The sequence below is a fragment of the Heterodontus francisci genome, chromosome 25, assembly GCF_036365525.1.
Source record: "Heterodontus francisci isolate sHetFra1 chromosome 25, sHetFra1.hap1, whole genome shotgun sequence".
Taxonomy (NCBI): Eukaryota; Metazoa; Chordata; class Chondrichthyes; order Heterodontiformes; family Heterodontidae; genus Heterodontus; species Heterodontus francisci.
The window spans coordinates 55149984-55166371 of NC_090395.1; the positions used below are offsets into that span (position 1 = coordinate 55149984).

Below are 16388 nucleotides of genomic sequence, written 5' to 3' on the forward strand. Positions count from 1 at the left end.
AGAGGAGCCCATTCATGGACAATATTCCCATCCAGGTAAACACCCTACTTTTATCTCCAAAAATATTGCCTCTTGAGTGGCATAAATATATGTTCAGGTGCAAATGAACTGAAAGCAAAAGTTCATCCTTGTCTAGTTATGTTCTAGTTGGGCAGTTGTCCAAGGTGGGATGTCCAGCCTATGCTAGGAGGGTTGGGGACGTTGTCTCATTTATCTGCTTAAATTTAAATTTTTACATTAAACTAGCAGGTGCCCCAGTGTGCTACGATGGGGGCTTTATTGCTTCTATGAGCATTTCCTCTGCCTGGCCCATTTTTTGATCTTTGTTGTTAATTGAGCACATCATTTCAAACATTGCAGTCAGCAACTCATTAGATTTAGGTTAAAGGCACACTGTGAATAGATCTGCCATGGCAATGTCTGAAGAGAAGCAGGGCAATTCTCTTTGTGTCTTGACCAACAGTTATCCCTGAACCACCATCAACAAATAAACTGAACATTTATCTTGCTGTATGCAAATTGGTTGTGCATTTCCCTACATTACAATAGTATCTATGCTTCATTTTGAGGTGTTTTTGGATGCCCTTAGTTACTATATAAAGGCGCTTTCTTTCTTTGGGGAAAGTAACATCCATTAATTGCTTTCCATCATTTCTGCTTCAAAGATGTGTACCTATTGCTTTGAGCTCGACTATAGAATGCAGAGATCCAGTTGCTATATGTTATACAAAAGCAGGGAAGTTATGCTGAATCCTTTATAAAGCTCTGGTGAAGCCACAACTAGAGCACTGCATCATGTTCTGATCTCCAAACTTTAGGAAGGATGTGAGGGTCCTTAAGAAAGTGTAGAGGAGATTTACCAGAATGGTTCCAGGGATGAGGGATTTTAACTACAAGGTTAGGTTGGAGAAGTTGGAGTTGTTCTCCTTGAAGCAAAGGAGATTGACAGGAGATTTGATAGAGCTGTACAAGATTATTACAGGTTTAGTCAAGGTAGACAAAGAAAAGCTGTTCCCATTAGCTGATCGTACAAGGATGTACTGGGGCCTCAACTATTTACAATTTGTATCAATGACTTGGATGAAGGGACCGAATGTATGGTAGCTAAATTTGCAGATGACTCCAAGATAGGAAGGAAAATAAGTTGTCAAGAAGAGGTTAAGAGTCTACAAAAGGATATAGTTGGATTCAGTGAGTGGGCAAAAATTTGGCAGATGGAGTATAATGTGGGAAAATGTGGACTTGTCCACTTTGGCAGGAAGAATAGAAAAGCTGTATACTATTTAAATGGAGAGAGATTTCAGAACTCGGTGGTACAGAGGGATCTGGATGTCCTGGTACATGAATCTCAAAAGGTTAGTATGCAGGTACAGCAAGTGATTAGGAAGGCAAATGGAATGTTGGTGTTTATTGAAAGGGGAATTGAGTATAAAAGTAGGGAAGTTTTACTGCAGCTATACAGGTCCTTAGTGAGACCACATCTGGCGTACTTGTGTACAGTTTTGGTCTCCTTTTTTGAAGAAGGATATAATTGTTAGTTCAGAGAATGTTCACTTACCTAATTCTGAGGATGAAGGGCTTATCTTGTGATGAAACGTTGAACAGGTTGGGCCTATACCCATTGGAGTTTAGAAGAATGAGAGGTCATCTTATTGAAACATATAAGATCCTGAGGGGACTTGATAGAGTGGATACCAGGAAGATGTTTCCTCTTGTGGGGGAGACTAGAACTAGGGGACACAGTTTAAGGATAAGAGGTCTTCAGTTTAAAACAGGGATGAGGAGCATTATTTTTCTCAAAAGGTCATTAGTCTATGGAATTCTCTTCCCTAGAAAACAATGGAGGCTGGGTCACTGAATTTATTCAAGGCTGAGTTCGATAGATTATTGATAGACATGGAGTGCGTCAAGGGCTGTGGGGGGCAGACAGGAAAGTGGAGTTGAGATCACAATCAGATCAGCCATGATCTTATCGAATGGTGGAGCAGGCTCAATGGACCGAATGATCTACTCCTGCTCCTAGGTCCTATGTTCCTATGACTAGGGGAACAGATTTAATGTTTTGGGCAAGAAATGTGGGGGAATGTAAGGAAGAACTTTTTACGCAGTGAGTGGTATTGACCTGGAATTCACTGCCTACGAGGGTGGTGGAAACAGACATGATCATTGATTTCAAAAGGAAATTGGTTGGGAACTTGAGGGAAATAAACTTGCAGGACCACAGAGATAGACTGGGGGAATGGGACTGATTGGATTGCTCTAGAAAGAGCCAGCATGGACTCAATGGACAGAATGATCTCCTTTGGTGCCGTAATGACTCTATGTGAGGGGGAAGCTTCCTGCACTTACTCTACTGAAACCTTAGGTTGTTGGCACAGTTGTAGATCCACATTTTCTTGAGTCGGTGATGCCTTTAGTTCGTTAAAGGGGGTGCAGTTATACTATGAAGAATGTCTTTGTCATTGGCTACACTCCTATGATATGAAAGTGCCTTCAATTTATTTAAATAACATAGGCAGAAAGAAAAAATATGCTGTACTTTGATAACCATGCTGGAGCCAGCAATGGTAGAATATTGGTTGTTGGCACTCAAATGACTTTATCTTTTTTTTTCAAAAAAAGCAAATAAAAATTCATGTGGATTTGTGGCGGAACAAGGACAGAAGCCCACTATTTTTTAGAGCTTTGTTTTAACTGAGCTACGGGACATTATGGACAAAAGAGCTGAATTTCAGAGGAGAGGTGAGAGTGACCGCCCTTGATATCAAGGCAGCATTTGGCAGAGTATGGCATCAACGAGTCAATGAAAATCAGGAGGAAAAATCTCCACGAGCTGGAGTCATACCTAGCACAAAGGAAGATCGTTGTGGTTGTTAGAGCCCAATCATCTCAGCCACAGAACATTGCTGCAGGAGTTCCTCAGGATAGTGTCCTAGGTCCAACTATCTTCAGCTGCTTTATCAATGACCTTCCCTCCATCATAAGGTGTGATGTAAGCTCAGATACTGAACCAGTCCTTGCCTGCATGCGACAGGACCTGGATAACATTGAGGCTTGGGTTGATAAATGGGAAGTAACGTTCGCAGTAAACAAGTGCCAGACAATGACCATCTCCAAGAAAAGAAAATCTAACCATCTCCACTTGACATTCAACAGCATCACCATCGCTGAATCCCCCACCATCAACATCCTGGGAGTTATCTTTGCCTGGAAACTTACTGTGGCTATAAGAGCAGTAATTCACCTCCTGATTTCCCAAAGCCTGTCCACCATCTACAAGGTACAAGTCAGGGGTGTGATGGAATACTCTCCACCTGCCTGGATGAATGCAGCTCCAACAACACTCCAGAAGTTTGACACCATCAAAGACAAAGCAGCCTGTTTGATTGCACCCCATCCACACCTTAAACATTCACTTCCTCCACCAGCAGCACACAGTGGCAGCTGTGTGTACTGTCTACCAGACGCACTGCAACAACTCGACAAGCCTTGTTCGACAACACCTTCCAAACACTTGACCTCTATCACCTAGAAGGACAAGGGCAACAGATGCATGGGAACACCACCACCTGTAAGTTCCCCTCCAAGTCACACATCATCCTGACTTGGAGCTATATCACCGTTTCTTCACTGTCACTGGGTCATAAACCTGGAAATCCCTAGGATTGCAGCTGTTCAAGAAGGTGGCTATCCACCACCTTCTCAAGGGCAATTAGAAATTGACAAGCAATGCTGGCCTAGCCAGCAATACTTATATCCCATGAGCAAATATTTAAAATAAAATTATATTTTGGGCCCCCAGTGTCAGCATCAAGCACTCCAAATCAGATATAGCATGCTTCGGTGCAGTATGAAGCATCTGTTCAACAAACGGGTGAAAACTCATGTCTTCATGAGTAATGCATATAGAGTATGACTTGAAAAGCATAGATGCTTTAATTGCTATGAAATAATGGGAATTATTTTTATAGCTGTGTTAATTAAAGTTAATACTATGTTCCTATTGAATAGGAAGAGTAAATGGAAATGGATATTTCTTTAGCTTGCAATCATGTGTTTATTCGATTACCATATTTTACTAAATTTTAAATGTGTATCAAGGAATTTACAATAATTGAATTTACTGCATATTATTTGTGTTATGTGAGGACACAAATAGCTAGGAACATGGAAAGCCCATTTGTATTATTTAGCTTTTCCCATCATTTAGCCTCACATTTAGGGCTGAATTTTACCAGCCCCTCGACGCCATGGCAGGGAAGTCTGTAAAATGCGAGCAGGAGTGGTCCACCATGACCCACAACGGCGAGAAAGCCTCACCGGATATTAGCGGCGGCGGCCAGGCCTCGGTGTGCCCCCCACCCCCGCTACGGCAGGGCCTTCATTAAAATATTGAAATTAAATAATTAACATGCAAATGAACTTAACTGCTGCCGCCAGCCGTCCCACGCCGATTTTACAGCCAACAGGCCGCAACTCGCGAGCCTTCAGAACTCCATTGGAGTTCCCAGGCAAGACACTGGTGGGGAGGGGGGAGGAATAAAATTATCAGGGTGAGGGGGAGGAGCAGGGAAAACTATTCCTATTGGTTGTGGGGATGGTGGGAAGGGGTTCGGGGGGGGGGGGGTGGGGGAGTTCGGAATTTCAAAAGTCTTTTTTTGGGGGAGTGGTCAACATATGTAGTGAACACTCAGTGGGGGGGGGGTGGGGTGGTGGTGGGAGAGGGGATTAAAATTTAAATGAAACTTTTATTGACTTTTTTATGACACTGGCAGCTTTAAATATTTAAATCTCTCCTGAAGAGCTTGTAGCCCTTTAAAAATGGCACCAGCAGTGGCACCGGCACCATTGCCAGGGATGTGGCAGCTGCCCCATCTACATAATTGGGGGCAGCCGCTCCATTCCCCAAAATTTAAATGAGCCCCGTGCATAATATTGCGGCGGCTGTGTGGCGGCACTCCCATGTCAAAAAGCTGCCGATTTCACAGCGCGTCGCCAAGGAGCGTGGAGCGCTAATAAAATTCAGCCCTTGGACCCAACACAAACATTTTATCTTCTTCCTACCTGGCATCAAACATATATCTCCTTGTTAGACTAAGAGTCTATTCATTTGGTTGTTGAATGTTTCCACAAACTTTGTGCTTACTATACTTACTACTGTGGAATCTCCCTGCTCAGTGTAGTGGGGAAAGTCTACACTTGAGTCTAATTAAACAGACTCCTGAAGCTGGCTGAATGTGTCTACCCTGAGGCACAGTGCAGCTTTCTAGCAGAGAGATCCACCATTGACATGCTGTTCTCCCATCGCCAACTACAGGAGAAATGCCGTGAACAACAAATGCCCCTTTACGTTGCTTTCTTAGATCTCACCAAAGCCTTTGACCTCGTCAGCAGATGTGGTCTCCTCAGACTCCTAGCAAAGATCGGATGTCCACCAAAGCTACTAAGTATCATCATCTCATTCCGTGACAATATGAAAGGCACAATTCAGCATAGCGGTGCCTCATCAAACCCCTTTCCTATCCTGAGTGGCGTGAAACAGGCTGTGTTCTCGCACCTACACTGCTTGGGATCTTCTTCTCCCTGCTGCTCTCACATGCGTTCAAGTCTTCAGAAGAAGGAATTTTCCTCCACACAAGATCAGATGGCAGGTTGTTCAACCTTGCCTGTCTTAGAGCGAAGACTAAAGTATGGAAGGGCCTCATCAGGGAACTCCTCTTTGCTGATGATGCTGCATTTACATCCCACACAGAACAGTGGCTGCAGAGACTCATCGACAGGATTGCAGCTGCCTGCAATGAATTTGGCCTAACCATCAGCCTCAAGAAAACGAACATCATGAGACAGGACGTCAGAAATGCTCCACCCATCAATATCGGCGACCACGCTCTGGAAATGGTTCAAGAGTTCACCTACCTAGCCTCAACTATCACCAGTAACCTGTCTCTCGATGCAAAAATCAACAAGCGCATGGGAAAGGCGTTCGCTGCTATGTCCAGACTGGCCAAGAGGGTGTGGGAAAATGGTGCACTGACACAGAACACAAAAGTCCGAGTGCTTCAAGCCTGTGTCCTCAGTACCTTGCTCTACAGCAGCGAGGCCTGGACAACGTATGTCAGCCAAGAGCGACGTCTCAACTCATTCCATCTTCACTGCCTCCGGAGAATCCTTGGCAACAGGTGGCAGGACCATATCTCCAATACAGAAGTCCTCGAAGGCCAACACCCCCAGCATATACACCCTACTGAGCCAGCGGTGCTTGAGATGGCTTGGCCATGTGAGCCGCATGGAAGATGGCAGGATCCCCAAAGACGCATTGTATAGCGAGCTCGTCACTGATCTAAGACCCACCGGCCGTCCATGTCTCCGCTTTAAAGACGTCTGCAAACACAACATGAAGTCCTGTGACATTGACCACAAGTTGTGGGAGTCAGTTGCCAGTGATTGCCAGAGTTAGCGGACAGCCATAAAGGTGGGGCTAAAGAGTGGCGAGTCGAAGAGACTTAGCAGTTGGCAGGAAAAAAGACAGAAGCGCAAGGAGAGAGCCAACTGTGTAACAGCCCCGACAATCAATTTTACCTGCAGTGCCTGTGGAAGGCTCTGTCACTCTAGAATTTGCCTTTATAGCCACTCCAGATGCTGCTTCACAAACCACTGACCACCTCCAGGCGCTTACCCATTGTCTCTTGAGACAAGGAGGCCAAAGAAGAAGAAGACTATATTTACTGTAATTCCATAAGTTAACAAGCCTTAAGTATGAACTTGTCACTCTGTAAGTCACATTTAATTTGTACATTCCTTGGTATTTCTTCTTGCCCCTGTTTTATTCCCATTGTTCTGTTAAAAAAAAACTAGTGTGTTACAAAGAAGGATCAGTAAGTTTAATTTTATATTTTACTTGTTTAAAAAAGATCTATGGGCAAAGCTAGGTCTCCATGGATGTTTAACTGGGACCTGATTTCTTTGACTAGATACTACAATTTTTTAAGAAATTCTTCTGAATAACCTGTTCAATTCCTTAAAAAGTCCAGTTCACCCATAACCAACAAAATTGTGAAGAAATAATTAAAACTAACTACTCATTTAAAAATGTATCTGTTAAATGACAAGTAAAAAAGGATAATCTGTGGTAATCACTTAAAGATGTGTATTCTTTCTTCAGAAAGCCACAACTTTTTGTTAAATACTATAATATAAATATACAATTCTATAAGCTCTTTTTCAATTTCTTGTATTGTCTGGATGAAGAACTTGCACATATACAGTATCTTCCATGTTTTCAGGACAACCTCCAAGCACATCAAAGCCAATGAATTAGTTTTATAGTGCAACTAATGTTCTATAAGCAGACACAGCAACCAACTTTTGTGCTGCAAGTTCCACAAACAACAATGAGATAAATGCCCAGTTAATTTGTTTTGTTGGCATTGATTGAAGAAGAACTGTTGACCAGAACACAGGGAAAACTCTCTGCCCTTCTTCAAATAGTGCCAGAGGATCTTTTACATCGACTGGTGGCAGATGGGGCTTTAGTTTAAAATTTCATTCCAAGGATGGCACCTCCGAAAGTGCAGCACTCACTTAGTACTGCACTGAAGTGTAAGCCTAGATGATGTGCTCAAGCCCTGGAATGGTGCTTGAATCCACAACTTTCCAATTCGGATGTAAGAGTGTGAGACAAGATGACACTGAAAAACCCTGAAAATCAGCATCTTCTTACTTCAACCAAGAAACGCTCCTGAAATCCTCAGATTACCTCAAATATGCATAGAAATTATTTTCACTACTAAATTAAGTTTTAACTAGCCAATTCTAGATTTATCCACCAGGGAATCAAGTCAATGCAGCATAGTCTAAAACCTATGTACAATCTGATATTGTAGTTGTGGAATCATTACTGGAAAGCATAACTATAACAGCTACCATTTACATTTAGAGTGCTTTTATAAAGGGACTGAGGTTGAAAGTATCAGGCAACACTCAATATGCAAATACGACACTGAATGGTAACTGTCTGACTACTAACTGTGTTCAGAAACGAAAGAGTATATGAACTTGGTCAAAAGGTTGTTATGCCTTTGTCTGCCAAAGGTAAGCATAAAGAGAATTCACAAAACATATAAATGGAAAAACATGTATAAGAAACTATTTGAAGCAATGGAAGCTAAAATCTTTGAGCAAATTTTGATATATGAATGTAAAAAATGACACCTCACTTCTGATCATCTATGTTAACGATATACAAAAATGCTCCACATTGGCAATAGTTCTTTGGTGGAAAAAATGCGATAGAAATTCATTTGGGCCTGTTTCATGGCTTAGAATCGGTGCTGCACAGGCTGCATACACTGATCACATGGGTGAACGGAGAAGGCGAAATTGCTCAGTTCACATTGTCATTAAACAGGTGGACTCCTAATGCAACCTAATGATTGCCAGTTCCCTTAACAGGGCTGTAGGAATAGTGCGGATCTGTATACAATTTAACGGCAGCCTGCTCCTCTTAAAGGGGCCGTGCAACCAGAAGGCAACTTCTGAAAATGGAAGACCAAAGAAAAGCTTCAAGAAGAAACTTCTCAGATACAATATAGGAGATTTTGGTGGAGGAAGTCAGCAGGAAAGGAATATCCTCCTCCCACCAAGGGACTGAAAAATTTGTCGACATGCTATTCAGTGACAATTTGCATGGAGGTGTCAAAGTACATCCGCATCAGGAACAACACCCTGGGGCATGGTTGCAATACAGACCTGACCAGGGTTGGTAGGGTAAGGTTCCTAACTCTTACCTCATTACCCTCTGAGTGACCCTGCACTACCTGAAGCCCTAGCATTCATAGCTCTTCCCTCTCCTGATTACAGGCAATCTCCTATGTTCACTGCAACATACTTCATTCCACCTTCTTCTGCTCCTAATGCCACACTCTTGCATCTTGTATTCACCTACTATTACTGCCTTCACCTCCTCACATGTCTGCCACCCTTCACAGCAGCACCTCTGTTCTACCCTAATGTACACATCCTCAAAGCATCTCACTAGACTAAAACTAACACTCTCTCTTCTTCTTTGTCAGCCAAGCTTGTGAGCAATAGTAGTGACGAGGTGAGGACAAAAGGCGGTAGAGTCTCCATTCAGGTCCCTTCCCCCAGTCAAGGAGGACATCATGAAGATCATGGGAATGGCTCATCACAGGGCAAAGGCAATGGACATGCTGAAGGATGCGTTCTACAGGGTTCTTGGCTATCTGACACTCTCACTGGAATTTCACCCTCACAAATACATAGGAAAAAAGGCAGCTCCTTTCAGTACTCATTCATCTGTCTCTGCTTCTTCCTGACACTAACTAATCCTTGTCACTCTCTTTTCTTTCAGGTGAAACAAATGTAGAGGGCCAGTGGCTGAGAAGATGGAAAAGCAACACTCATGATGATTCCGTTTCACTTGACCTTGCTTTAGCAAGCACCAGCTCAGAGTATGGCATTGCATACTTCACAGGATATGCAGGCGGTGTCCGCACTCGGAGGCTCAAACCATGCACTAGTGTGCAGTAGCATGGTCAGGGGGATGGAACAGCTCCATGCACAATGCAGTAGGGCCCAGAATGATGGAGCCCCTGGTTATTGCTTTAACAGCTTAGCAGGAAGCTCAGACTGCTGCCATCATGCCTCTGGGGATGAGCATCTCCTCAGGTTTTCAAACAATGAAGGAAAGAATGAGCAGGAGTGTGGTGAGCATGAATAGCGGCTTCCAAAATATTAGTACACTCTTCACTTTGTTCTCACGCAGAGCAGTGGCCATGTAGAGGCACAGCCTGCTGACAATTATATTAGCTCCATGGAAGAGGCTCAAGCTGTCCTGTCTCTGACCCAGCCCCCTGACCCAGTGCATTTGTTGGTTTCACACAGCCAGCTGACCCAGACTGTCTCAGCTGATGCTGAGATACAACAGACCTTCAAGGGCCAGATTATTTTAAAAGGTCGCCCACCACGGCCATCTCAAGTGAACTCAGTGAATGATTGGCCTTTCACCTCCCAGACTCCTGAGACTGGGGAACCACCTTGTAAGAGCACGAGAATAGGTAAACAGGCGCAGAAGCCAGGCACAAAGGGATCGATGAAGGGTCATAGGCTTGAAACGTTAACTCTGTTTTTCTCTCCATAGATACTGCCTGATCTGCTGAGTATTGCCAGCAGTTTCTGTTTTTATTTCAGATTTCCAGCATCTGAAGTATTTTGCTTTTGCATCATTCTCGTAAATCTTTTCTCACCTTCTCCAGTGCTTCTATGTCTTTTTTATAATAATATGGAGACCAGAACTGTTCACAGTACTCCAAGTGTGGTCTAACAAGATTCTATACAAGTTTAACATAACTTCTCTGGGTTTCAATTCTAAAAATGAATCCCAGTGCTTTTTTTTAAATGGCTTTATGAGTCTGCCTTGCTACTTTTAGGGATTTGTGTATTTGGACCCTCACATCTCTGTTTCTCTACTCCATTTAGACACTTATTTTCCAACCACTAAGTAGCCTCTTCAATCTTCATACCAAAATGTACTTCTTTGACATTCTTTTCCCAATGTAGTGCTGTTCAAATTTGTCATACTGTTTAAATTTGACGAGCCTTAAAGAAATGTTACAAACTCCTGCGAAGATAAGGATACTTGCCTGGATTTGTATTGAACTCGCCAAGTTGCCAACTAATCTTTCATCCTATTATTGTTGTTAAATATAACCAATCGTTTTTCTTAAATTACCTGTAGATTGAACTGAAAGTGGTTACTGCTATTATTTACCTCATTCATGTGATTGTGCTTAAAACTGTTGTCTGATGAAGTCTTATTGTCTTTTGGTGAAAGCAGTTAAATGACCATAGTACATATTGAGAGCACTATTTTGACTATAGATCTATGATAAAGTACTTTCTATTGTAATAGTAACTGCAGGATTATGCTTCAGATATTAGACCTAATAACTGTGCTTAAACAACATTAATGTAAAAAGGCTGAGGATTTGGTTGTCTCTCTCTATTTAATTAAATGGGATTTTTAAAAGTCTTTAAGCATGCTGTATTCATTTAACAGGTTTCTACCACTGATTGGAGAATCAATAGCAAGTGAACGTAGACTCAGATGTCTAAAAGAATGAAGAGGGAAATTAGATGGCAGAGGATTATTAGAACATAGAATGTTTTACCACATGTGACTATTGAGGCAGAGACTACAACATCATGTAAAGCTGAATTAGATATGCATTTGAAAAGGAAGAATATAAAAGGATACATGAATCTTGGTAAAATTTGGTTTGCATAAGCCTGTGGGATGGAGACACACTGCGAGGTGTAGAAATTTGCAATGTAAGTCCCACACCCTATTTTGAAAAGGTTGCAGGAAAGGTTTGCCCAGTAGGTGTGACCTGTAATACACTTGGGTAGACAGTGCAAAATCTGATGAGAGCAATGCTTACAAAGCAACAGCCAGTCAGTTTAGAAGATTCAAGTAATTGATCACAATGGAACAGTGGAGGCAATGCTGATTGCTTTGAAATGGAAGATTTGAAGCTTCTGCTGCAGATGGTGCACCAAATGAGCTAGGCCCTATTTAGGGCTGAAGGTTTCCCTCCTGTAAAAGTATGGATGCAGGCTGCATGGACAGAAGTCATCCATCAAGTCACTGAAGACACCCAGCTCCCTCCCCCATTGCCTCTAAATGAGAAAGAATTTTGCTGGTTCCAGGAGCAAGATGAAGGTGAGTGTGCACTTTACATGCATTCCTTATGGGGCCCATCAAGTATGTAACAACCTGAAGTTGGACATTTTCACACTCCTCAGGTGGTACCATATTAAGCATATGCACAACTATTATCTTTTTGTAATGCTGTTTGTTTGAGCCTAAGCTACAAGGCATGTTTTTGTTACAGTTGCAGGTGGCAGCTGAGGAGCAAAAAAGATATGCTGAGGTAACCATGATGAAATGCTCCTCTGTTGTTTGGGGGAGGGGTACTCAGTGGGGTCAGCAACCAAGGATGTAGAGGATGTTCTGGTTCCTCATAACAGGCATCTACTCAGTGTTTGCTCACATTTTCTGAAGGGGATGCATGTTGACCGTTGCATAATGGAGATATCATGGCTGCTTCCTAGTTAATGGTCACTGACATATATGATGATGCTACTGTAGTCAGATACCATCTTAGTATTGAGCTCAGTTCTTCATGAAGGTCATGGAGTTTATATGAAGAGCCCTGATGGCCACTTGAGTACTATGTGTGATTCTTAGCACTGAAAGGGACCCTGCTATCTGGTGGATGCTTTGAGTCCTGTATAGTTGAAGCCTCCTTTCCACAGGGATATTTGCTGCATGTAAACAATACTTCCCTGGTATGTGTGAACTGCAGTCTGTCTGATATAGCAGACACCTTTGGGTGGCTTAGAAGGATGCCGTAGCATGAAAAATTGTTCAATTCTATGGAACAATTATTCTTAATGTAAGTGTTGTGCACAGATCATTGTGCAGTAGATTGTGCAACTTTGGGCAGCCTGTTTTGAGAAGCAGAGGCAGTGAAGACAGAACTCTTTCGACGTTCAGCTACAGGTCCCATGGTAGTGATAAATGTGGCCAAAGATACCTAAGGGTCATTGCACGTGCATTTGTTGACTCCTCATGAATTACCTTCCTGATCTTAATTATATAGAATCTGGAAATACCTATTCTCACATCTTTCAAAGAGACAGTGTGAAAGACAGCAGTATGAAAGAATAATGAAGAAAGGTATTGACAAGGAAAAGAAAAACAAAACATTAGTGCTAAAATGGATTTCTTCCCAGCAAATTCAGTCAATGCCTTGAGAAAATTGCAGCAAAGGGAAAATAAAATCACAGAACATCCCTGCAAACCTACCTTCTCTCTTTAAGAGGAATGCTTCCGGACAGTCATGCACCCACTTCTTATGGATGAAATTTATTTTGTGGGTAGAACCTTGCCCCCAAACATCATAAAAACTGGGGCTGCAAGCTTTATTATGAGAAATGAGGTTGTGTGTTCTGGTAAGCCAGCCTCATTAATTGCTCTGATTGTAAAATCAGATAGATTGGACATACAAAGTCAGATACCTATAGTGTGTGATGCCCCACTGGTGACATGGAGTTTCTCAAGATTTACCCTCCAGTGTCTGCTATGCCTAAACCCTCCATAATTGCAGCATCAAATCTTATTTTTGACCGTTATCAACTACATTTTCTGAAGAACGGAGCAATAAAAATCCACAACGCATTTTTGTATGACTATGAATATCTTAAGATCAAAATGTCAAACAAAAATGTTTTCTTCAATTTACCCCCCCAAAAAATTGTTTTATGTCTTTACCACTCTAGTCCATTTGATTCCTCTTCTAATTCTACATGCATGAGTTGTAGCAACTTTGATACAATTGGTTTTACCCAAAGCTAAATGCTTTAGTTGCATGCATACATGTGTAAAAGCATCAAAATAGAAGAGTTCCTGCAGAGTTAAAAGGTTCCTAACTTGCCACACTCTGAAATTTTTCTGGTAGGGTTTTACAGAATGCAAAAGCTATGATAGTGTGGTGTACGAGTCAGTCAGTTATTTCCATTCTAAGTACATTTTCTCCTCAAAATATGATTAAATGACACATAGGAAAGAGTAGTTAGATAGTGTTTCTTTAAATACGATATGCTGAAAATATTTTTACTGGGTTTCTCATGTTTGCTTAATTGTGATACAACCATGCTCTGATTAACAAGTGTAGAAATTTTGTAGAATAATTCCAATGAATAATTATTCTTGTAATTTACTGGGAGAAAAACATAATGTAGGACTTCTTCAAGCTACATAAAGCCACCAAGCATCCTTAATTTGCGATGACAAACACTGGTACAATAGTTCGCAGTATATTTTGAATATTTTTTTTTAAAAAGAAATCTTATCCTCAGACATGTGAGCCCATGAAGTTTAGACAATGCAATGAATTTCCCAGAAGAGATTTTCATTAGCCTACTAGTTGTGCGGAGTTTCAGAAGTCACTAGAATGTCAATAAGAAATTTATGCTAATTGTTAAATACCAATTTTATTGGAATGAACATTTAATGGAAAAGTCGGTAATAATATTAGGCAGGGAAGTATTGGCCTTAGAGGAAGCAATATTGGTGTTTGAAGGATTACCTAATAACATATTGGAGAAATAAAGCTGCCAGGCAAAGTCAATCTAACAATTTAACAGAATTAGCCGATTAACTAAAGTAGGGCAAAATAGCGTGTACCAACTGGTTTTAAAGCTACAGGCTTTAGCTGACATTTCAAACTATGGATTTCCATGTTATGCCAATTCCTTGAAGGGATTACTGATAAGGCAACGCACTGTCATAGATCTACAACTCTGAAACACAACAAGCTTTCAATAAACATATGCGCACAGTTATGGATGAAAAGTTGTTGGGAAATAAATTATGATTTGTCACGGAATAAATGGAGGAGATCGTAGGTAGATCAATCAATTGGACAGGGCACCGTCGGAAACACCCAAGTAACATTAGCGAACGAAAAGCAGTAGCTCCCAAAGAAAAGATCTCAGGAAAATTGGAAAGGCAGAAACCTAGCTCTGGTTTTAAGAAGGACGGTTATTACCCGGGTGTAATATTGAAGTAACCGAATAGTAGTCCAGATGATAGGCAACTGGCAGTACTGGAACTTACCTGACGCAAGTTGCATCCAGGCGCAGACTTTATAGACCGTGGCGGAGTTGCAAAAGAAAAAGAGACTGAAGCAAACAAGGCAGCCAATGATCAGAAGCATGGAGATGCCAACGAAGAACATGGCAGTTTTGAAGGCTCCCGAAGGGATAGAGCCGAAATCCAGGGCACTTCCTTTGCAGATCAGCTCCCGAGTCAGTCCGTTTCCGATACAGTAATGAAATAGTCCGAAATAGCCAGCCTGGGGCGTATTGATGCTGTCGCCAATCCAGTAGGGCTGGATAAAAATGACCACAGTTATAATAGCAAAACAAATAGTAAAGATAGCCCAGAGAACACCTATTGCTCTGGAATTCCTCACATAATTGGTGTGGTAGATCTTAGCAGCCTCTTGGGCCGGTAGCATTTTGTCCCCCATTCTTAAAGATTTAAGAGGCTTTCAAACAAGAAAGGTCTTAAACCAGTTCGTGCTTTGCTCGTTCTTTTTTTTGATGCGGATCCTAAGATGCTTTCTCGCTGGCTTCTTCTTGAGTCATGTTGCTAAGGAAACGAACCGCTGGGTCTTAACTACACACAAATAAATTCTGCCGCCTCGAATGTGTTCTGTCTCGTGTTCAGTTTAAATCGCCTTGGTCCGCTATTTGTTCTTTGCAGGGTGGTTTCTACAAGCTGAGAGTTTCAGCACCATGGACAGCAGCTTCGTGAGAACAGAGTTTGAGAGTGACGCGAAATTGACGTGCAAACGCAACTCCCAGAGCAGACTTGGGGAAGTCTGGCTTATTAAAAAGGCAATAACTCCATTAAAGAAAGTATTTGTCAATCATATTCTTTTACTCAAATCAGCGAGAGAATCGGACAAGAAGTTCCTAACACTGGTTGATCACACGCTTTTTCATTGTTTTTGAAATGTATTTTTCAAGTGTGTGCTTGTGGGTCCCATTGGTGCGACAGTTATTACAAAAAGGGAGGGACAATTTGTAGTATAATCGAATAAAACGGTAAATATGAATAATTTTGTAGGACTTGCTGCTAGCATAATTGCCGTTTGAAGACATTTTTTCAGTAAAGGTACACTTTTCGAATATCAGGTCACAATGGCTTTAATATTTTAGACAGAAGAAAGCACGATATATGTCAATAATATTTCTCAAACATTGATTGTGAAATATCCAGAGATATGAGGTCAGATAAAAGGCAAAATCATGACAAACTGAACAAAATCTATAAGAGCTAATTTTGTGATTTAAAGATTTTAAAGAGGAGTCTCGCCTACCATTAGCAACTTAGAAAAGATTAGAAACTTGGTTGTGCACTGCACGCAACTTTCCACTGATCGTTGTGCACTTAAATTTCCGATATGCGCTCCCAGCTAAGGCTGCCTACCAGGAGAACAAAGTCAGAAAAGTACCCCTGTAGATCTTACTACATCCAGATTCTATGGAGGAATGAATAGGAAAGCGGATTTGGCTGGACTAAGAAATATTGAGAATTGTTTGTACTCCTTTAAATTTTCCTTAATTTATATGACTGCATGGGTACTGCCTGTGTGGAGTTTGCAAGTTCTCCCTGTGTCTGCGTGGGGTTTTCTCCGGGTGCTCCTGTTTCCTCCCACAGCCAAAAGACTTGCAGGTTGGTAGGTAAATTGGCCATTATAAATTGTCTCTAGTATAGGTAGGTGGTAGGGAAACAT

The 16388-nt window shown here is 41.7% G+C and overlaps 1 protein-coding gene across 1 annotated transcript in view; it reads right to left on the reverse strand.

The window, feature by feature from the left end:
- LOC137384022 (LHFPL tetraspan subfamily member 5 protein-like) overlaps positions 1–15116 on the reverse strand; it is a 137140-nt gene extending 122024 nt beyond the window's left edge. Inside the window, exon 1 of the mRNA XM_068057588.1 lies at positions 14702–15116. Within this exon, the coding sequence (XP_067913689.1) occupies positions 14702–15116 (415 nt within the window). The remainder of the gene's footprint in view (positions 1–14701) is intronic.
- Between the last annotated feature and the right edge of the window lie 1272 nt (positions 15117–16388).